The sequence below is a fragment of the Rhinolophus ferrumequinum genome, chromosome 4 (genome assembly GCF_004115265.2).
Source record: "Rhinolophus ferrumequinum isolate MPI-CBG mRhiFer1 chromosome 4, mRhiFer1_v1.p, whole genome shotgun sequence".
In the NCBI taxonomy this organism is placed as follows: Eukaryota; Metazoa; Chordata; class Mammalia; order Chiroptera; family Rhinolophidae; genus Rhinolophus; species Rhinolophus ferrumequinum.
Genome location: NC_046287.1, coordinates 98,592,248 through 98,616,227, shown reverse-complemented (window position 1 = coordinate 98,616,227; position 23,980 = coordinate 98,592,248). Strand labels below are relative to the sequence as shown.

The 23,980-nt window shown below is 41.0% G+C and overlaps 1 protein-coding gene across 1 annotated transcript; it reads left to right on the top strand.

Annotated features, from left to right (window-relative positions):
- Positions 1-12,860: 12,860 nt before the first annotated feature.
- RNF6 (ring finger protein 6) lies at positions 12,861-22,506 on the top strand. Its single transcript, XM_033104848.1, is given in 7 exon segments — positions 12,861-13,140; positions 13,817-13,896; positions 15,422-15,544; positions 15,546-15,624; positions 16,931-16,999; positions 17,002-17,025; positions 19,637-22,506. Coding segments are annotated over 5 exon segments (2,049 nt in total). The 5' UTR covers positions 12,861-13,140; positions 13,817-13,896; positions 15,422-15,430; the 3' UTR covers positions 21,400-22,506.
- Positions 22,507-23,980: the final 1,474 nt, after the last annotated feature.

Sequence of the window (23,980 nt, the reverse complement as noted above, 5' to 3'; positions counted from 1 at the left end):
CTTAATATATTACCCTGGCTTCTCGTTCCAGTATGTTTCACCTTTGAGCTAGCTGGTCTATGTTGCTTAAAACCCAATCACCAGAAAAGTCAAGTCTTTTCTGGCTGGTTCCTGTACAAACATGGACCACAGAGCTCTCTTTCTATTGCTCATAAACATGCTTAGGTCACCTCTGCAACCACCTGACACTTGATATCCAAAACTATTTGTTTCCATGCAACTCCATGCTTAGAACCTCTGGAATTTTTTCTCCTTTAATACCCTTTTCCCCCTACCAGCCAAAGTCAAGTTCCATCAGATATTGTCCTTCCTGCTCTGAAACCCTGCGTCCTGTTTAAATTTTAAAATGTTGTTTTATTTACATCATGCCTCCGCTCAAAAATCTTCAAGGACCCTGTGTCACCTTTCATTGCCTACAGCACAAAGTTCAAACTAGTTGATCTAATATTCCAGGCTCTTTATTTACTTTAGCTTGACTTATGAAAATGCTTTAAGGCAGTTTGCAACAGAAACATTAAAATTAGATTAAATTAGCTCCACATAGCTAAGTTTTCCACAATCTGTGCTCTTCTGTATCTCTAATATCCTAACCAGTTTGGAACCATAAGCTGCTTCCAATCCAGTAAGACAGTGGTTCTCAACCTTGGGTGTCCTTTGGAAATATGTGGGAATCACCCCAGCAATTCTCATGTGGTTGATCTGGGCTACAGCCGGGCGTTGGGATTTTTAAAGCTCCCCGGTGATTCTTATGAGCATCCAAGGTTGAAAACCACTACATTAGAACAAGTTTATTGATTGTCCCTAAAACATTCATCATTGCACTCCTTTCCCCACCCATACTCCCCTTTTCTTCTTTACTTACCTAAATCCTACCCACTCTTTGAGTTTCAACTCAGGTACTACTGGATCTTTCCTGACCACCCAATGCCCGTACACTCCCATAGCAATGCCTTCTTTACACTTATTTGGCACTTAGCACACATACTTCTTTCACCTTTGTGTTTATCCTGTCTCTTCATCAGGATTCTAAGGTGTAGAAGGACAGGGATTGTTTCTTACAGCTCTTTTTATTCCTGGAACCTAACACAATGCCTTTCACATTATAGATTATTGTGTGTTTTAGGGGAGCTGGTGATGGTGATGGTGACGACGGTGATGTAGCAGATGCCACGTCTGTGCCCTGACCGTATCCCTTCAGATTTCGTTATCTCTTTGTGGGACTACCACCCTTGGGCTAGCGGAATGCTTTTCTGCGCACAAAGCTGAAGTACCTGGGAATCAAGCCACCCCCGCTTAACCTGATGAATATGGTACCACGATGAATACTGCTGCTCTCGTGGCCTCTGAGTGGGATAGCATTGGGGTGACTGGCATGCAGGGTGTCATGCGGGGTCTCTAGTCCCGCACCCCACATAAGAACACAGGACATGGTGAGGCCAAAGAGGAACACCCACGGAGCCATAGATTGGGGAGTCATACCACTATATTCTCGTGGGCAGCTGGGTTGGAGACACAGGAAGCAGGAGCCATACTATCCGCAAACTGCCATCCACTTCTCTCTGCCAACCAACCCCACTTGCTAGCTGCAATCCGCGCTTGCTAGTTCAGCTACCATCTTCTTGCTAGCCACCATTTTCCTGCTAGCGTAGCCACAGCAGTTTTATTAGTGGCCAATGGCTCGCTGGTTACAGCTGACGGCCAACTAGCCACAGCTGATGGCCATCCAATCACAGTTGATGGCCATTTACTACCTGAGCCAGCACCTTTCCACGTGAGGCTGAAAGCCTAGAAACTGCACTCCTGGCTCTGTCCCCACAGTGACCTACAGTGTCTCCTGTGTTCCCTCTGAATTTCGGTCAAAGTCAATTGCACCCTTATTTGGGCTCATAGAGATTAAGTAATGTGCCCAAGGTCACACAGATGGCAAAAGATGAAACTGAAAAAAGAAAAGGATAAACCTACAGGATAAGGACAGGAGGTGATCAAATAAAAAATGAATGAATTTCAACCAAATTACCATTTAAGCTCTGTGGACTAGTTAGAAACTAAACCAACATGTACTTTTTTAAAAAAAATAAAATGAGTTCTGATAAGCAAATTACAAACTCAAACACAATCACTTTGTAAATGAGAAACTTCATTTCTAGGTAAGTGATTGTCAGAAAATCCTCCTCTTCTTCTACTCCCCTCACGCCCCCCTACTCCTCCCCACAATACTTTCTTTATAGTACATACATCTGCTTCCAGGAAGTAAAACCCCTATTTGGACTATTAATAATTTAGATCCACTACAGATTAAATGTGTATTTTTGGACCAGCCTGGGAACAACCACGCATGCTTTTCCCCCAGAATATGTATTCTAAATTACAAATAATGCTTATTAAAATTAGTTTCCATCACTTCCTATTTTATGTTTTTGTCTCATATTCTCCCCCACTCCCACCCAATTCATTGCAGTCTCTTCCAGATATGACATCTTCATGTTTAAAAAAGGCAGCTTTCAATAGGGCATTTGTGGACTATTTCTTACACCGGAGTTATTCCCCCTCCCACCTGCCCTCTGCTCCATCCCCAGTCTGTTATTCATCTAACAATATTTACTCAGCCCCCATTGTATTCTGTGCCCGCTGGCTGCTATGAAAACAGCTGGTCTGGTGTCTGGAACATGGTGGGTACTCATTAATGTTTGTTTCCTTTTCCATTGACATTGACCTTCATATGAACTTGTCTATTCCTGTTCTGATGTCTCTTCTAGTAAAATAGATATGCTTTAATTTTACACTCCATTGCCAAGGCCAAGGCTGTCTTTTTATCAGTCTGAGTAGAGTTTGATAACTTTTGACCACTACTTAATGTATACAGGGCAGAGGCCATTATCTTTGGAGGCTGAAAGCCAGGAAGTTACCTATAGCTATTAGGGACTCACGGGACTCCTCTGTGTGGGTCATGCTTCCAGGGTTACTGATGACCATCAAAATGGAAAGTTAGCTTAGATCAACTTTATTTAAAGATGTGATTTAATTTTAAAAACATTTTTTTATTGGTTTTAAGTGTATAAAACATAATAGTTCAATAGTTAAACCCCTCATAAAGGAATAACCCACCCCCAAGCTACTACCCTCTGACAACTTATAGAGGTGTTACAATACCATTGACTATCTTCCCTGTGTTGTACTCCACATCCGTGACTATATATACCTATATATTTAGTTATAGTTGACATTCAATATCATTCTACTTTAGCTTTAGGTGTACAGCGCATTGGACACAGTTGATGAAGTGAGTCCCCTGATAAGTCCAATGCCCATCTGGCACCTTACATGATCTTCACAACATTGTTGATTATATTCCCCATACTGTATTAACTACATTTGTATTTCTTAATACCTTCACCTTTTTCACCCTGCCCCCAACCCTATTCCCATCTATCACTTTGATAGACCGAGTACTTATTTGGCACCATACCTAGTTATTACAATATTATTGACTATATTCCTTCTACCCTACATCCCCATGACTACTGTGTAACAACCAATTTGTACTTCTTAATCCCTTCCCCATTCACCCATCTTTAACTCCCCTCCCCTCTTAAAGAAGTCCCTCTAAGAGTCCTTGTAATACTGTTTTGGTGGTGATGAACTCCTTCAGCTTTTTCTTATCTGGGAAGCTCCTTGTCTATCCTTCAATTCTAAATGATAGCTTTGCTGGGTAGAGTAATCTTGGTTGTATGTCATTGCTTTTCATCACTTGGAATATTTCCTGCCACTCCCTTCTTGCCTGCAAAGTTTCTGTTGAGAAATCAGCTGCCAGTCTTATGGGGGCTCCCTTGTAGGTAACTGCCTGCTTTTCTCTTGCTGCTTTTAAGATTCTCTTTTTGTCTTTAACCATTGGCCTTTTAATTATGATGTGTCTTGGTGTTGGCCTCTTTGGGTTTATCTTGTTTGGGACTCACTGTGCTCCTTGAGCTTGTATGTCTGTTTCTTTCACCAGGTTAGGGAAGTTTTCTGTCATTATTTCTTCAAATAGGTTTTCCATTCCTTGCTCTCACTCTTCTCCTTCTGGTACCCCTACAATACGAATGTTGGTACACTTAATATTGCGAGGCCCCTGGAGGCCCCTTAAACTTTCCTCAATTTTTTGGATTCTTTTTTCTTTTTGCTGTTCTGGTTGGGTGTTTTCTGCTACCTTATCTTCTACATTGATGGTTGGATCCTTGGGTTAGTCTAATCTATTGTTGATTCCCTGTAATATATTCTTCATTTCCACTATTGTGTCCTTTATTTCTGACTGGTTCCTATTCTTGGTTTCCATCTCCATTTTTATGCTTCTTACCTCTCTGTTGAAGTTCTCCCTGAGCATTCTTATAACCAGTGTTTGGAACTCTGCATCTGATATATTGCTTATCATCATTTCACTTAGTTCTTTTTCTGGAGCTTTGTTTTGTTTTTTTATTTGGGACATGTTTCTTTGTCTCCCCATTTTGGTTGCCTCCCTGTGTTTGTTTCTATGTATTACATAGGGCTGCTATGTCTTTCAGTCTTAGTAGAGTGGCCTTATGTAGTAGGTGTGCTATGGGGTTGAGTGGCGCAATCTTTCTGGTCACCTGAGGCATGGAGTCCAGGTGTGTCCCTTGTGTGGGTTGTGTGTGCCCTCCTCCTATAGTTGAGCCTTCGTTGATAATTGCACATCAGTGGGAGGGACTGACCCTTGGGCTTACTGGTTTTGAGGACTGGCCTTGACTACAGCAGAAGAGTTGTGCAGGGGCTGAGCCTATGGAGCAGGATCTGCTTCAGCAGGACTCTGGTGCCTGCCCAATCTGCCCCTTGCATGTATCATACTTGGAGATGGCTGGGTAATGCTCCTGCTCATTTTGAAGCTGGCCACTGTGGGGGGCACCAGACCCAGGACCACCTTGTAGGGGATCCACCACTGTATGTCAAGTTCAGCCACAGCCTGTGCCTCACCCGGGGCCACTCGGCAGGAGCCACAAAGAAATCCACAGATGTCTGCTGCCCGTGCTGTGCTTTGAAGCGCCTTGAGAGGCCAAGCCATGAACCAAGACCTACTGCCGCTAGTGCCAGCTTAGGGCTGCTCAGCCAGAGTACAGGACACACCCAAGCTAGATGCTGCTTGTCTGGGTTCCGCGAACCTTTGAGAGACCCTGGGAAAGTGCAACATAAGCTAAGGCAGGCAAGGAGGTCTGCACGAAAAAGCCGCCGGAAGCAGTCTGGGTGTGCCTGAAAGTTGGGCGGGGCGTGTTCTCGAATTGCCAGGGTGTGGTGAGCTAATGGTGGAGACTCAGAAATGGCGGCCGCCTGTGTTCGCATGCCGGGAAGGGGGAGGGCTCAGCAAAGAAACAATGGCCTCCACCAGATTCCCTGTCCAGGAGAAAGCTGCCTCTCCAGCCTCTGTCCCAAGCCAGACAACTCAATTCCCCACCATTTGTCCCTGCTGCCTTTCCACCTGCTGCCCCAGAGTGAGTGATTCCGTTGGTTGGTAAGGATGCGCACGGACCCTTTAAGAGGAGCACCTGTGAGTGCAGCCGCCCTCAGTCTCACTCAGTCACAATCTCCCCTGGTTTTCACAACAAGAAATTACAGGGACTTCTCTTCCCAGCACTGGAACTCTGGTCTGGGGTGGAGCTGGGACCTCTTGCTCCTCTGGAAGGTGCGGGGGGAGGGACCTCCACAGCTGAAATATTCTTCCTGATCGTTGATGGTCACACACAGGTGTGGGACCCGCCCATTCCATGTCTCTGCCCTTCCTACCAGTCTGGAGTTGGCTTCTTCTGCACGTTTTTAATTGAAAGGCTTCAATTCACCTTGGTTTTAGGCAATTCCCAATAATGGTTGTTTTGTAGATTAGTTGTAATTTTGATGTGGTTGTGAGAGAAGGTAAGCACAGCATTTACCTACTGAGCCATCGTGGTTGTCTCCGATTTAATATTTTTAAATGTCAGTTTATATAATAAATAGGGTAGAAATTGCACTTATCTCTCTACCTTTTTCAATCGTTTATTCATTTATTCAATATTATTATGTGACTACCACAGATACTGAGGTAGGCTCTGGAAATATCTACAGGAATAATACCAGAGGCTGCTCCATAGACATCATAGTTTAATCAGTGGTTCTCAATCCTAAATGCACATGAGAATAATCTGAGAGCTTTTAAAAAAAATCATTGATGGGCAGGCCTCATCCTAGACCAATTAAATTTAAATGTTTTGTCAATCCAGCCCATGCATCAAAAATTTTAATAGCTTCTTAGTGGATTCTAATATGTAGCCAGAATTGAGATCCACTGGGCTAGTGGGTATTAAGGGGTTTAGTTAGGGTAGGACTGTGAATATATCATGATTACCTGGGAGAATTTTTTAAAAAGTGTATATATTGCCTTGCCTATCCCTCTGCTTATCCTAAAACACACTGAGATCCTTAGGGAGAGGAGTACCATATGAATTTTGGAAAATTCTTCTCTTTGCCTTCTTCAAACAAGTAGGAAGACAATTATAATATCATGTGATAAGTGAAAGGTATGGGTTACTACAAGATTACATAGAAGGAAAACCTAACAGGCCAGGGAGGTCAGTGAGTCTTCTCCATAAGAGATGTCAGAACTGATGACTCCCAAAAGTGCTAGCTTGACAGAGAGAAAGAGAGAGATTGTTTTTCCCTAAATAAAAGAACCAACCTAGGCTAGATTTTAGCCAACGCTCACTCAGCTTTTTCCTCTTCTCTGGCCTTTCCCCCTCACTACTGAGAATTTTTTCCTGAAGAATACTCCATTGGTAAATCACTGACTCAGGCTCTGTTTCTATGTCATCTGACCTAAGATAGTTGGAATCTGGAGGAATCCCAGGAAGCAGGATGGACTTCTGGAGTTGCATCACCTGCTGGATGGCTGAACATGAAGCCCTCGGTGGAGTATGGACAGTCCTGGCTGATAGAACTCATACAGCTACTGGATGTCTGACCTGTCGGCAGCAGAGACCAACACTGAGCTTTCAAGGAGGTCACAAAATTGCCAGGTGACAGGTTGATTACACTGGCCCTTATGACCTGTAAAGAGTAACATTTCATCCTGACTGGGCTTGACATGTATTCTGAGTGTGGGTTTGCTTTTCCTGCCCACAGCGCTTCAGCCATTACCACTATCCAAGGACTCACAGAATGTCTGATATTCTGGGATCTCACATGCCTCAGAACAAAGACTCACTTTACAGCAAGAGGGTATGGGGGTGGGCACTTGACCGAGTGGTCATACCATATACCACACCACTCAGAAGCTGTCAGATTGATAGGGTGGCCCAATGGCTTGTTGGGGGCATAGCTGAGGCTCCAGCTTGGAAATGACACATTGTAGGTTGGAACATTAGCTGTTAGCATGCACTATACTCCTGAAATCAATGGTTATGATACACTTCTTTGTAGTAGGCCCAGTATTTCTGTATCCCTATCCTAGTAAGTAGAATACACGGGTCCAGAGATCAAGGGATAGAAGTGGGGTCACCATCACTCCCAGTGATCCATTTGGACACTTTGTGTTTCCTGTCCCTGAAACTTTACGCTCTGCTAGCATAGAAATCCTGATACCTAGATGTGGGGTGCTTCCATCGGAGGACACTAGCAGAGTCCCAGTAAACTTAAAGCTATGGCTGCTCTCTGGTCACTTTGGATTCCGAACACTGGGAGACTGACAAGCAAATCATCAGAAGGAGGTGGGGCTGCTACACAACGGAGGCAGGGAGGAAAATGCTCGGCACTCAGGAGGTCCACTGGCATGTCTTGGTATTCCATGCCAGATTGTAACTAAACGGGCAAGTACAGCAACTCTAGCCTGATAAGAGCATGATAACCAGGGTTTCAAACCCCTCAGAGATGAGCGCCTGGATCGGTCCATCTGTCTAGCCACCTATAGCTTCACAAGTGATAGCTGAAGCAGAGGGCAAGCCGGGAAGGGTGGTGGAGGAGGGAGATAACGAGTGTCAGTTACAGCTGGGGACCAGCTGTGTCAGTCAGCACTGTCGTTTGTCCCATTACTCTCCTCTTGTAAAGTTTCCCAGAAATTGTGACTAATGTGAATTCTAGAGAAATTGTGCTGAGATGGACTAACTTAATGTGAAAAGTAAGTGGCCTAAGCATTATAAAGGGTGGGCTCTAGTGAATTCTGTTTCTGTCCTGCCCAAACCCACTTTCTAAGCTAATGCATCTCTACTCCAGCTCTTGTGCTGGATAATTCCAGATGCTGGCCTTCTCTACGGAATTGTCCAAAATAGGAGCCACATCACCAATGAGGCTCTGCTGCCCTCCTGCCCCTGCAGACCTCAGCCAATGGCATGGGGGTACAAAAAGCTGGCCTTTTGGGTTAAGACTTGCTGATGAAATGTGTGGGATCTGCAGAGGCTCATTCTTGTTTCCTCGTCTTTCTGGCCAATCCTGCTTCCTTCACTCCCTTTCTCTAGAGAGCATTCCCCTAATAAATTCACTTGAACAAAAATCCTTGCCTCGGGCTCTATTTCTGGAGAACCTGACCCAAGACAGTCTCTGCCTAATTGGATAGGTGAGATTGATAAGAATAATTTTGGGTATTTTGGGCTCCTTTGCTCGACCTCCATTCTTCCCTTCCTCTAGTGTGCCATCTTGTATAAAATCTAGAAAATTAAAAGTGACGATACCCAGACTTTCTTGCAACCACAGTTCTGCATGCAAATTAGATTCTGCCAGTTAAATGTATTCATCAAGATGTGGAAATCTGAACCAACGCTGAGGCCCTATTTTTACTGCCTCAGGGCTATTTTTCTGATGATTTTGAAGAGGTGAGGATTTTCTGCAGTGGTGATTCAGCTCCTCGGTTACCAGCTTTGATGGTGTCAAGAGGTAATGGTGGCTCTGGTGGCAGAGGTTTTCTGGTGTTGGCTTCCAGACCACTGTATTGCAGCAGCTGAGGCAGTACATTCCAGTGGTAACTTCAGAGGTAGTACTTCTCCCAGGTCCATCCTGTAAGAATGGGGGTGTCTGAGGCTCAGTTTACTGCCCACTCCTCTATCCATTGCAAAGATTTTGTAGGTATCCAACTCCCTGTAATAAATACCTTTCTGTTTACAAATGTAGAGTGATTTTTATATCCTGCCTTGAGTGCTGGCTGATCAGAGGAAGATTCTTTAGCTGCAAGAACCCCCAGTGAAAGAACCCAATTAAAGAGAGAGAATGATGTAAAGACACAGGAGAATCTTACAGACCCATTAGTTGGCAAAATAACTGAGCCCCTTGGGAACTAGAAAGCTCTTTGTTTTTCTAATTACGTATCTACTTGCTTATGGCCTCCATCTGAGAGATCTTAGCCTCTTAGACTAAACGACCCTTCAGTTTTTTTACTCACAGTTAACCAACAAAAATCTCCATGACATAATTCAAATTCCCAGAAAATCTGGGACACGTATCTGCTTTCAAATAGTTGTGGCAAGGGAGGTGGGGTCACATAGTTAGAACTGCTCCTTCCAAGCAGTGGGCAGGTTCTCTGAAAGAAAATGGACATCTCTAGCACACAGGTTTAGAAGATCGAGTCCTTCATTTTCCTGAAGGACTCTAAACTATTGACGTAGGTTTTGGTTTGCTCGGATTGCCATAACAAAATACTGCAGACAGTGGCTTAACCAACAGAAATTTATTTCTCATAGTTCTGTTGGCTGGAAGTCCAAGATCAAGCTGTTGGCGGGTTTGGTTTCTTCTGAAGCCTCTTTCCTTGGCTTGCAGGCTGCTCTCTTCTTGCTGTGCGCTTACATGGCCTGGCGTCTCGCTCTGTCCAAATTTCCTCATCTTATAAGGACACAGGACAGATGGGATTAGGACCCACCCTAATGGCTTCATTTTAACTTAATACTTTAAAAGCCCTATCTTGAAATTGAGTCACATTCTGAGATACTGGGGTTTCAAAGTATATTTTTTTTTTGGAGGGGGGACACAATTAAGCCATACCAGGGAGTGTCATTGGGGGTAGTTTCTATATGCCAGAAAAAGACTATTCCGAAGTTTCTCTTTAGGAATGAAGTACTGATACATGCTACAACATGGATGAACCTTGAAAACAGCATGCCAAGTAAAAGAAGCCAGGGGCAAAAGGCAACATATGTATGATTCCAGTTACATGAAATTTCCAGAATAGGCCAACTTATGGAGACAGAAAGTATATAAGCAATTACCTGGGGGTGGGGTGGCAAGGAATGGGATGACTGCTAATGGGTGTCAGGTGTTTTGGGGAGGGTGATGAAAATGTTCCCAAATTAGATTGTGGTGATGGCTGCACAACTCCGTCAGTATACTAAAAACCACTGAATTATATATTTCAAATAGGTGAGCATTATAGTATGTGAATTACAGCTCAGTAAAGCTTTTAAAAATACATCTTAAGAGAAATAAAGGAAATACTCTTTTCAGAAAAATTTTTACTTTAAACAGTTAATATGCAATTTCTCAAGTTCCAAATTCAGTGTCCCAATTAAACCCTAGGGTTTTAAGCTTAGTTTACAGCATTTCTTAGTCTAGTGGTAAATGTAATAAACTTTAAGAGTCACTTGGAGTTAACTTTTGACTAACTTTAGATCTCATTCATATACTTCTTTAATCATCTTCAAACAAACTTTTGAAAATGCATTTATAAACTTAATATTTCATTTCATTCATAAGTACATCAAATGTTGGATTCAATGCCTTCCTGAATCTTTAAATAATACTTTTTTAACTAATCATAAAACATAATATGAGCCTAAATTTCTCCTTGCCAAACTAGTAAGATTTCAACTTTAATACCTAAATCAACTATTCAATTTTGTATTTTAAATTTTAATTAAGGCTGCCATTCTAAGATGCCAGAATCACTTAAGCATTGTATGAACATAAAACACCAACTATACAGATGATTCTTTTAATGTTATATTTTTAATTATTTTACATTTTTAAATTCTTAGTTGTAAGAAGTCCTCGTGTTAAAAGATGTATACACACTGAAAAGGCCAGGTACCATTCCAGTAAACTGACATTAATTAGAACAGAGATTTCGGCAGGTAATGAGGCCTGGAAATACTAATATCCAGAATGATTCATTTCTCTGTTCCAATTATCATATCTATTCTCCTTTTCTAGTCACTTTGTCTTAGACTACAAAACCTGAAGCAAAGTGTTGGATTCAAATTACACATATTACCTATCTGCTCACAAAAATTTGCAGCTTCCCACCAGGTAAATCACTTGATTGGATTTGGCATTTTTTTTACTCAGGATGTGCACATGATTTGGGGGTTTCAATTTAAAAGTATTTGCACTTGATGGAATCTTATACTCCTTAAAACTCGTATAGATATTTTAAATGATTTCTGCTTGAACTTTGGATATCTCACATGTGGTTTTCTCTGCCTTGCACTCACAATTTCTGAGGTTGCTGTACTAACATACACTGATCTTGTTGGCAAAAAGTTTGCATTTTTCTCTGCTTATCCATGCAGAACGCTGAGCATGTTCTGCCAGGTGCTGTGCTAAGTTCTGGGGCTACAAGAATGAATAAAATAATTTGTTCAAATGTAAGGAGTTTAGACTCTTAGATGAGTAGACTACAAATAGGTTAGCAGAAAATCATTGGTAAGTACTTGCTCAGTGGTTGTTTCCATTAAAGAGGGCATGGACCTTCTTTGTCTTATTTTCTGCTGTTATCACTAGCACATAATACATAGGGAAATCAGTAAGTAAATTAATGTGTTAAAATAGAGTTATACAGAGGGAGCTTTGGGAGCTCCAAAGGGACATCTTCCTACTTTTATATGTGGATAGTGGGCTGGAGGGTGGGATGAGGGTATCACTTCAGAGGTATCAGAAAAAATTCCTTGAAAAATGAGCTGAGTCCCAGGGGATAAAGGAAAATAGGTAACAGTGGGTTTTGGGGGGTGTGGAGGAGTTCCTACATGATTGTTGAAGAACTTCAGGTAGTTCCCCCATGCCAAGAAGAAATCGGTCTGTGGAGGTATGCAGCAACAATATTTGAAGGGCCTTATAGAGTGCGTTATTTATATATTCCCATTTTAATATCTGTAACAATGTGCTGATTTCAGTTTCACTTGTGCATCTACTCCAACTACAATGGTAGCTCATTGATGCTCAAGACTACATCTGTCTGTCACCCCGGTGCTCAGCATCATCGTGGGATCGAGCAGCTCCCCATTCCAGGAATGAATGAACCAAAGAATGAAGAGTAACAGCAGTGTGAACCCTGTGCGGTAATTAAGTCTTCTGGATGGGAGGGATGTCAGGAAAGTAGCCTATAACCAGGCTGGGCAGAGTTTTAGTCAAGGGCTAAACTAATGGTGAGTTCGACAAAGCGTCTCACCTCAGAAACAATACCAGAATCGTGAATGTGTGTGTGTGTGTGGGGGGGGGGCAGGGAGGGAGAGGGGGGGAATTCAAAGTGCCTTCCTAGCAGGAAAGTGAAGAAACACAAATATAAGCACTCCAGAATTTCCAGGTCTCAATGAGCACGAAGGGAAAGAGCCTGGCTGGTTCGTTACGTGATACCTGGACTGAAAGGGATAGGAACAGACTGTTGGGTCGCACTCTGTTGCCAGGCTCCGCAACAAGCGACACCAAAGCGCAGAGGAGGGGCTGGTACTTCCCAGGAGCGGAAAGCAGAGGCTGTGTCCCTGGGAGCACGCGGCCGCTACGAGCGCAGAGCGGCCGCGTACTTGGCACTCCAGGTGGCCCGGACGCCCGGCGCGGGGACCCGGCGCGACATTGACGGCGGAACCCGGCAGGCCGCCCTCCGGGATCGCGCCGGACCCAGTTCTCAAGAGCACCCGCGAGCGCAGGCCGTCAGTGGAGCGTCTCCGCTCCACCGAGGGGTGGCGTGGCCGTGGGGGAAGAAGGTCTGGGGCACGCCGTGTGCCCTCCATAGCTTCCCTCCAGCTGGACGATCCCAAGCTGCAGCAGGGCTTCCGGCCACTCTCTTCAGTAGACGATTAGAAGGCGCAGCCGCCTCCGAAGGCAAGCCCCTCCCGCCTCCCGGTCACAGCCGCTGGGACCCGGGAGGACAGCCGCCGCCGCCGCCGCCGCCGCGGATTTTTCTCTGGGCGGGAGGCCGGCCCAGTTCCTGGAGAGGTGAGCTCGGGGAAACGTTCTGGGCTCCTCCACTACTTCCGGGAGACGTTGAGATAACAGGCAATCTTTGGGGGACCCCCGTCTCTTCTCCGATTGGTTAACGTCTCTCTTACTGCGCTCTCCTAACTGATGATTGGTTCAGATTCACCGTCTGTCACCTGCTTGCCTGTGGGAATCTAGGTCGCTAAGGGAAGCGTTACTGGAGCCTCGGTTGGGAAGAGGTTCGTTGGGCCCTGGAGCGCAGTTTGTTTATTGCAGTGGGAACCGTATTCCGGCGCGAGCTTAAGTCTTAACGGCCAGGAAAGGAACCAGTAGCCGGACGGAGGGCGGGGGTGGCGAGAAAATGCAGGTTTAGAAGTAAACTGGGCACACCTAACCCTGGCAACATCCGAATGGGAACGGGATAGGAAGGAAGGCCTTCGAGAGGAGTTGTAATCCCAGGAACAGAGTGACAAGGGAGGAGGCAAGGCCTAGTTTCTGTTGGTGGAGAAAGGGCCTTTCGGGAGATTTTCATGATCTAATTGTTTGGGAATCTTATTTTCTGGGTGAGGTCTAACAAAATCCACCGGAGATTTTGCTTTGATTTTACAGTCGAGTTCGGAGACTACCAGCAGTTCCTAGCCTTCAAAGAGACAACTAACTTATTGAATAATTTAACTCTCTTTTATTGCTTCAGATGGGCAGGTTGCAAAAACACAAACCATTGAAGGATGGATGCCACTGCATATATTAAAAGCATGTTGAAAGGAAAATAAGGTATTCAATTTGATTTAATTTGTGGTTAGTTGTACGTGAGAATAACCTTTGAGGAGAGGCTCTGAAGTTTTAAATACTATTAGGGTAGCTTGATTTTATGATAGGTTTCAAATTCTTAAATTGTTTAACACAAAAATCATATTACTACTGTACTCACCAAATATGCTCTTTGCTGATGGTCTAGTTCTGATTATCTGAAAATGGAAAGAAATCTTGAGCCTTTAGTAATTTTAATTTGCATTTGGATAGTGCTACTAGATCTATCCTTAAATGATGTAATAATCACTGTAAAAAATCCTGGAATTTTAATTTAATGTTAGAATAAGCATGAATTTGGATAATTGCTTACTCATACAATAGTTTAGACTTGTAGGGTAATTTCACTTTATATTTAAAGTAGTTTGCTTATGAAACACTGAGTCAGAGTTGGAACAGTTGCTTCATTGGCAACCTAGTCATTTGATTTTCCAGCATCCCTTAAGTCACGTGCTATATGTTACATACCATAATTGTCAAGGAATAGTTAATTTCATCCACAGAACACCCAAATTAGCTCTTAAATATAGACCTGGTCCTACCCTGGAAAATTCAGATCTAGGATTAGGGATGAGATCTGGGTATCTATATTTCTTTAAATTTTCTCAAGTGAGTTTGATGTACACTCCCCATTGAGAACTGTTGCTTAATGACTTACTAAATAGATGTGTTTAAGAAATTTGGAAATATTTATGAAACAATTGCCTCCCTTGATTTCCTTAAGTTTAAAAGTAAACTAGGGAAGACATTTAAGTATAATCCAAAAAGAGTGTTTGCCTAGGCAAGGTCAGGAAGTTTCACTGGCACTCAGAAAGCTCTGGGAGTAACCGTTCCAGGTCTAGGGATGAGGTTTGGGGTGGGGAGGCACTTGAACAGTCCTCAGAGCCGTGCGGTGAGTGCTGTTTCCTGTTAGGTTTAAGGAGACACCAACTCTGAGTCTGCTCAGTAGATACAGTGGGCTAAACCGTTTTTTACCTCAGCAAAGTGCAATGGATGGGGGTGGGTAATATTACATTTATGAGCTTATTTTGGGAAGAAAACCCTTGCTGGAAATACATGCAAACAATACCCTCCTAATAGCCTTTTGCTATTAAGTTAAAGAATGTGTATGATTCAAGCTTAAAATTTGTATGCTAATGTGAAGCACCCAGATATCTGAAACATCACTGAAGGCTTTAGATCAACTTTATTGGATGCTCAAAGGGTAAAAGTGAGGTAATCACTTTGGTATTCAGGTATGAGAAATGTGTGCTGAAACCAATCCAGTCGGACTTAAATAATGGCTTTTGGCAAAAAAGTAGGTCCAATTGTGTTCTGTCTCATCGAAGCTGTTTTTCATTTTATATGTAAGCTCTTCACTGCAAGATTTGGCACATGAAGTATTTGAGTAGGGGACACAATTTAAAATGAAACTTAAAAAACTAAATTAAAAGCATAAACCATGTGTAGTGCATGACTAACACCTTGATTTTTATATGTATTGGAACAGAAAGACAGTATGAATGAACCTAGATCTAGATCAGATGATGGTGGTGAAGAAACCTCATTTCAAGACCATCATCATCGTGAAAATGAGAGAAGTTGGCAGCAAGAGCGTCTCCACAGAGAAGAAGGCCTATTATCAGTTTATTAATGAACTCAGTGATGAAGATTACCGGCTAATGAGAGACCACAATCTTTTAGGCACTCCAGGTAAGAGAATGGGTAAAAGAGGAGATCCTTTTTTATCATTATAAAGAGGAATTTCAAAATAAGGAGAGTTTTTCGCCCCTTTTTCCCTCTCCCAAATCTAATGTACTGCTTCTGTGAATACTTAGGAACTTTTTACCATAACAAAATAGAAAATCACTGGCTTAATTCTGTATTTTATATGTAGGTAAGAATATTGGACATGGAGCATTGTTACACAAATGCCAAACTAAAAGGTTAATGTACATAATAGTGTCAGATCAGTTTCTCTACAGTAGTCCCTACCACCCCATCCACGGTTCACTTCCTGCAGTTTTCGTTACCCCATGGTACTAAATAAATTTCATGCCATTCTGAGTAGCATGATGAAATCTTGTGCCATCCAGCTCTGGACGCGACTCCTCCCTTTGCCCAGCGTCCCCACACTGCACACACTCGCCACTGAGTAGCCATCAGATCGGCTGTGGTGGCATTGCAGTGCTTGTGTTCAAGCCACCCTTATTTTACTTAATAACGATCCCAAAGTCATTCACATAACTATTAATTACAGTATATTGTTATACTTGTTCTGTTGGATTATTTTTAAAAATCTTTTACTGTACCTAACTTATAAATTAAACTTTATCATAGGTGTGCATGTATAGGAAAAAGCATAGTATATATAGGTTCAACACTATGCAGTTTCAGGCATACACTGGGGGTCTTGGAATGTATGCCCTGCAGGTAAGGGAGGACTACTGTATTTAAAACCCAATTGTAACTCATTTGAGAATTTGTAATTAATTTATTTAGCTAATTAATAACTCCCCAAAAGTCCAGTGTGCTCCATAAATTTTTTACAAATTCATTACACAAATGAACTCATTGAAACTTGTATGTTTGTCTATTATATTTTTTATATTGCATGTTAACATATTGTATATTGATGATTCATGATGAACTACGGAGGTAAAATTCAAGTAAATAAAGATTTGATGTTTTCTGTGGAAATACTTCCTTCTTAATTTTTTTAAAAATTAAGACAAAAATCCATGGAATTATAACTTATGATTCCTAAGTGTATCAACTGAGAGCACTTTATTAATTATTCAAATTAAATCTTAATTTTAACAAAACGTTGATAAATTAAACATAACCAAATGATGGGTATTTGCATCATTTAAATATTTTTAACTTTGATTTACAGAACATGACAACGATAGAACATCTTCTACAGATTGCTAAAGATTAGTCTCACCCTTCATGAATTATAATAAAACTTAGTAATTTAAAATTTTTATTTTCAGTGAGCAATTTTTCATTGTTTTAGGAGAAATAACATCAGAAGAACTACAACAGCGGTTAGATGGAGTCAAGGAACAACTAGCATCTCAGCCCGATTGAGAAATGGGACAAATACCAGAGGTACTATAGATTCTTTTCCATAAGGAACAGATTTGATTGGAGCGATTGCAGAAATGAACTTACTGGATCTTGTACAATGTGGTTATTTTTCGTATTTTCCAGTTTTGATATGCTACTCAGATAGTATATATGTATTGTACGCAAAGCAGTATAGTGAGGCAATATAGGACAGGTTGAATACAAAGATGTCCTACACAGATTGCCTTCAGGTAGCTCATATATATAAAATAGTATACAGTTAATTATCAGCAGAGTGATTTTAATCTTAGAATGTACACATTACTTTTTTAAAGTACGTAACTACACTTAGCTTCTAAAAATTTATGCAGAGTGATACAGAAAGACTGAGTCAGGAAACCTGTTTTTGTTGCTTTGTTTTGTTGTTTTTGTGTTTGCTTTGTCATTTTATTGAACAAACACTAAGTCATAGTATAAGAAGTTCTGATTAAAAAGCAAAGTGCTTATAAAAAGAATTCAAATTAAACATGAAGTATGTAGAGTTAAAAATAATGTCCCTCTTACCTGTTTCACTTCCTTCCCCAGAGGTATTCATTACTAGTAGTTTCACATGTAATATTAAGATTGTTCTATTAGTTAGGGCAAAAACAATTAAAAACCCAGAAATGCAATACTTCAGTAAGATAGAGGTTTATTTCTCTTTCATGTTAACAATCCAGGGAAGACAGGCAAACTTTGCTCCACAAATGCTCCTGGGAGCCAGCCAGCCAGTGAGTTTTTACAACTGTGCCGTTCAGTGCAGTAGCCACATGTGACTACTCAACTTCAAATGAAATACAATTTAAAATGGAGTTCCTCAGTCATGTTAGCCACGTTCAAGTGCTTAATAGTCACATGTGGCTAGTGGCTTCTGCATTGGACAGGACAGATATAGAACATCTCCACGATGACAGAAACTTTTATTGGACAGTGCTGCTCCAGGGTACTGTTTGCACAATCAAGCTGAGTCACAAGCATATCTAGATTCCAGCTGGCAGGAAGGAGAGCCAGGCTCCAGCATGAAAGTGACATATATCACTCCACCCCCGTCCCATTGATGAGAACTTGATCATATGGCCACACCTAAGTGCCAGGTGTCCACATGCCCATTCACAATGAAAGAAGTGTAGGAGAGGTTTAGATAAATAGTGAACTCTTTGACATACACCCTTACCACTACATTTTAGTAATTAAAGAAGGAAGTAGCATTTAGAATGACTAATGTTTACCTGCCTTTTACTCATTTTCCAAATTAAAATGAAAATTGGATATTAGCCCTTTTTCTACTTTATGTTTAGGTGTGTAAATTGTTTATGTTGGTAAGACTGGTAATACTGGTCCTTTGTTTTAATTGAAAATGTACTCATCGCATGTAAAATAGCTTATATCTTTTGAATATGGCTAAAGTTGCTATTTATTTTATGACACCAGCAGCTGATTAACAGCTTTAATGTCAACATTTTTAAAAGTTTTTTATGAGAGAATGAAATGAAACCCAAGCAATCTCATTTAATAGCTGTTTTGGAGTAGAACAACCTTGAAGGTAAAAGTCTGTATATTCATGTGCATTAGGATGCTTTTCATTCAGTTTTGCACTTTGTGTAATCCACTGATTAAAAGTGGAAAACTTAAGCTTACCTGAATAGCAGTATCAGAGTCAAAGAAGTTTATCAGGGACACATTTATTTCAAAATTAATTCCTTCGACAATATTAATTGACAGTGTGATTTATACCAGATACTGTTGTAAGGTTGAAGATTTAACAGTGAATCAAATAGGACAAAACCCTTAGTCTTCATGGAGCCTACACTCTAGATGAACAGAACATGTGTTTTGTTATATTACATACAATGGCTAACGTTTATTGAGTGCTTCCTATGTGCCGGGTAGTCATTTTATATACAGTATCTTTATTGTATCCTCATGGTAACTCTGACATTTATATTACTGTCATCTCCAGTTTACAGGCGAGGAGACAGCTATTGAGAACTTAAATAACATGCCTGAAGTCTCCCAGTTTCCCCTGAAGATGGACAGTGCAGTTCTAACACGGTGTTCAGAAAGCCAGATTTCTTAAGATGTACATTTTCTCAGTTCCTAAGAAACAGGGTGAAATTCCTAAGGTTACAGAAACCCCTACTTGTAAGAATGTTGATTGAGTTACCTTTACCAGAAGGATTCCACAAATTTAAGATGCATTTTATGTAAATTTTGCCACTGTATTTTGTTGATATTGCCATATGAATAAAACAATTTAATTATACAATTTTGGGATTGGAGATATTTCTCATTTTCCTCAATATTTTGCCAGTAACAGGCATATAGAAAGCAAGAGGATTTCTTTCTTTCTTTATTTATTTTCTTTATTTATGAGGATTTCTTCTCAGCTTGGCATAAATAGTATTTAAAATTTTATAATTTGTAAAAAAAAGTGTGTATTCTACTATGCTCATGGTATACACCTTTGAGGAAGTTCAGTTTTTTTCCTCCATTTTTCATTCATTAAAATGCACAGAGGTTTAATTTAATAAAAGCTTTATCTTACAAGCTTTCGACAAAAATCTAAGAACAGATTTTAAGACTTGATCTTAAGTTGATTTGGTTTGTTTTCCAGACTCAGAAGTCCCTAGAGAAAGTTCAAGTGAAGATTCTCTGGTAGAATGGTTGAATTCCTTTCATCGCACAGGAAATGCAATTCGAAGTGGACAAAATGGGAACCAAACTTGGAGAGCTGTGAGTCGAACAAACCCAAATAGTGGCGAGTTTCGGTTTAGTCTGGAAATCCACATAAATCATGAGAACAGAGGATTTGAAATTCGTGGTGACGATTATACAGGCACTCCACAGTCAGACATTAACAGAGATCATACAACAAATAGGCAGCAAAGATCTACTAGTCCTGTGGCGAGGCGAACCAGAAGCCAAACCTCGATGAATTTCAGTGGTAGTAGTTCCAGCATTCCAAGGACTAGACTTGGCTCAAGGGGGCAGAATTCAGGAGAAGGATCTTTCTCAACATCGGAAAGGTTAAGAAGCGGAACTGGGGGAGCAGTTGGCATTCCTAGAACTGGAGCTGAGCAGGCCCATTTCAGTAGCCACAGCAACCGGTCTGGTGGTAGTGAACTCAGGCAAAGGGAGGGGCAGCGATTTGGAGCAGCACACGTTTGGGAAAATGGGGCTAGAACTAATGTTACAGTGAGGAATACAAACCAAAGATTAGAGCCAATAAGATTGCGGTCTGCTTCCCACAGTCGAAGCCGTTCGCCAATTCAGAGACAAAGTGGCACCGTGTATCATAATTCACAGAGGGAAGGTAGACCTGTACAACACACCGCTAGGAGGTCTGTTAGGAGGAGAGGTATAACTCGTGTCTTTTTAGAACAAGACAGAACACGCAGAGGTACAGCATATACCCGGTTCTCTAACTCAAGGCTTGTGTCAAGAATAACAGTAGAAGAGGGAGAAGAATCCGGGAGCTCCTCAGATGCTACACGACATCCAACAATCACACTGGACCTTCAAGTGAGAAGGATTCGTCCTGGAGAAAACAGAGATCGGGACAGTATTGCAAACAGAACTCGCTCTAGGCTAGGGCTAGCAGAAAATACAGTCACTATCGAAAGCAATAGTGGCGGCTTCCGCCGAACTATTTCTCACTTAGAGCGGTCAGGTATTCGAACCTACGTGAGCACCATAATGGTTCCTCTTCGCAGGATCTCTGAGAATGAGCTTGTGGAACCATCCTCAGTGGCTCTTCGGTCCATTTTAAGGCAGATCATGACGGGATTCGGAGAACTGAGTTCTCTGATGGAGGACGAATCCGAGTCAGAGATGCAGAGACGTGCTCAGCATTCCCCAGAGACGCACTCAGAACTGAGTAACCTGGGTGCAGCCAGTGACACCGGCCAGTCCCGGGAAGGTTCTTCTCAGGGCAGGCGGGCCCAAGAAGGCAGCTTGGAAATGGGTGGTGAAAGTGAGACCACCCAGCCGCAAACCCGAAACCGTGGGAGCAGAGGTGGTAGGCAGCCGCGACATTCCAATAACGTAGTTGAGGCTGGAACACTACCTATTCTTCGCCTGGCTCACTTCTTTTTACTAAGCGAAGGTGACGATGATGACCGCGGACGTGGTTTAACCAAAGAGCAGATTGACAATCTATCCACCCGGAACTATGAGCATAGCAGTACTGACGGTGAACTGGGGAAAATCTGTAGTGTTTGTATCAGTGACTACGTAACTGGAAACAAGCTCAGGCGGTTACCTTGCATGCACGAATTTCACATCCATTGCATCGACCGCTGGCTCTCAGAGAATTGCACTTGTCCTGTGTGTCGGCAGCCTGTCTTGGGAGCCAGTCCAGCACTCACTGGGGAATGATGGGGCCATTCAAATAGTGCATTTTAGTAGAGTTGAGTAGGCAAGCCATTCTTCTGTTGAGTTATTTGTGATGAGCCGACCAGGATGAAAACTAACAGATTATTATAGTTTGAACTATTTTTGTGTGTGAGTGCTTTTTTAACTTGTTAAAAAGAGAAAATTTATATGAGATTTAAAATGCAGATGTTAAATTATCCAAAAGTACAGAATAGTTAATATTGCTAGAACCAAATAACCTTTCAAATGTTTTTATTTTGGTAATTTTGTCATGCTAAGCACTTTTGTATACACTGCACAGTTCAGTTGATTAAAATCAATCTTCTTTTTCTTAATAGTACACAGACTTTACTTGGAATTTCAAATTCCAGAGGCTTAGTACTATATCCAGATATTGGTGTCTAAATAAGCCTTTCATTAACTTTTTATTCTAAGGACAATATATTTTCATGAAAGAATGTTTGGCTGAATGTTTGCTAACTGTATTTAAGTTACTTGAAATGTTGAATTTAATCTGCAGCATACCAGATGTGTATATATAGATATATAGTTTTAAGGTTAAAATATTCAGTCTAAAAATTACCAGTTTGGTTCTTATTTAAGCTTTTAGGTTAATACTGCAGATGGCACGATATTTAATATTTACAGGATCATCTCTGGGAGGAAGTGGAATAGATATTTAAAAATAGAGATAATTTACTGAAGCGTCTCTGACAATCTGACTTATTAGACAACAAGCAATATATAATACTGAACAAGTATTTCTCTATTCAGAAATGGAACATGGACATTTTAGAACATAAAGGTTATTTAACTTGAGTTCAACCTTTTTGTGACTTTTATGAAAGTGCAAACAATTCTTTGGATTATATTAAGTAAAGTATACAATATGCATGGATTCTCAGATTTCATTTTAAAGTCTAAAAAAATGTCTATAAAGAATCAAATGCATAGGTAATATGTTAAGTTCACTGGGAGGCCAAAAACTCCAAATGAAATGAAACAAAATATCTTTAAGAGAATGTAGAATTTATATAAACACAAAGTATGCATTGAAGATCTATTTCTACCAATAAATATTAAAAGAAAGCTGTATGTGAACTTTTCTGTTGTCCCACTGTGGTTTATTCACTCAAAACAAAACAAAAAAAAAAACACACACTTATTTCACATCTACTAGGTGCCAGGCAGTGTTTACTAGTGTTGAGAATTCAGCAGAGGATTGAAAGATAAAGCCCCTGTCTTTACAGGGAAGACAAATCAATTGATAAAATGAATTACTATTGCAATTTTCATGTCTGTTTATGGATATGTGACACCGTCTTCCTGTGATGATGCTGCTTGAGCAAAACCCCAAGGACATATACCTCAAGGACAGATTCTATGGGATTTAGATACATCTAAGATTTTATTTTTCTTTATGATTAGTCATTACATTCAATCCAATAGGTAAGATGCATGCACAGGAATTGTTCGGGAGTACATTTAACCTGGAGTGGATGGTTTTATTAAAGGTCATTACTTGGTTTGGAGTAAATGATTTCTGTAGTTCAGTTATGGGACATAGGACTGTGAAGTTTGATTTGAAAGCTTTAAGTACCAGACTAAGGGATTTTTACTTTACCTTACAGATTTGAGTGTCTCTTGATGAATTTTAGTGGTGAATGGTCGGGTCATTTTTCATGTTTCAGGAAGATTGGTGTGGTACAGTGCTCAGAATGCAATGGACCGAAGAGCAAAACACCCAATAAAGGAATTACTATGATAGTTTTTATTATCAGTTCTCATTATCAGTTGTTATCTAACCTAGAGTGATGTCAATGAAATTGGAAAGAGAGGGAATAAAAATGTTGGGGGAAAAAAAAAGACATTTGGTTTCCAATTCAGTATGAAGAGGTGGGAGACTCATTTATTCACAGATGGGAGAATCACCTGAGAGAGCTGTTACAAGGTACGAATTCTGCCAATGTAGACATATGTTTTTTTTTAGTTTTTTTCAATTAAAGTTTATTGGGGTGACAATTGTTAGTAAAGTTACATAGATTTCAGGTGTACAATTCTGTATTACATCATCCATAAATCCCATTGTGTGTTCACCACCCAGAGTCAGTTCTCCTTCCATCACCATATATTTGTAGACATTTATTTTAAACAGCCCTATTCACACTCTCTCATTTCAGTGTTACCGTTTGTCCCCAGTATGATGAGAGAGTAAATCCAGCATTTATTGCTCATATGGAATATTCCTCAGGAAGTTCTACCTCCCCTGGCCTGAATAGTTAGGAAAATGAAGAGGAGAGTAGAGAAAAGGGGAAATGGAAAAAGTAGTGATTAACAAAAAAAAAAAAGCACATTGATTCTTTGACTTAGTCCTTTGCAAGACATGGTAGGACTAGCATATGAGGAGATCCTAGATACACATTTGAAGTAGAAGTAAATGGTGTACTATATGGAAAGTTCTCAAAAAGCAGCAGGAAAGCTTAATGGATTTTGTAAACAGATATCCTAGTTGGGAACAAAAAAGCGTTTTCTTTAATATTTTCATTCATTCCCAGTAAACAAAGCATATGACAAATACAAAGGC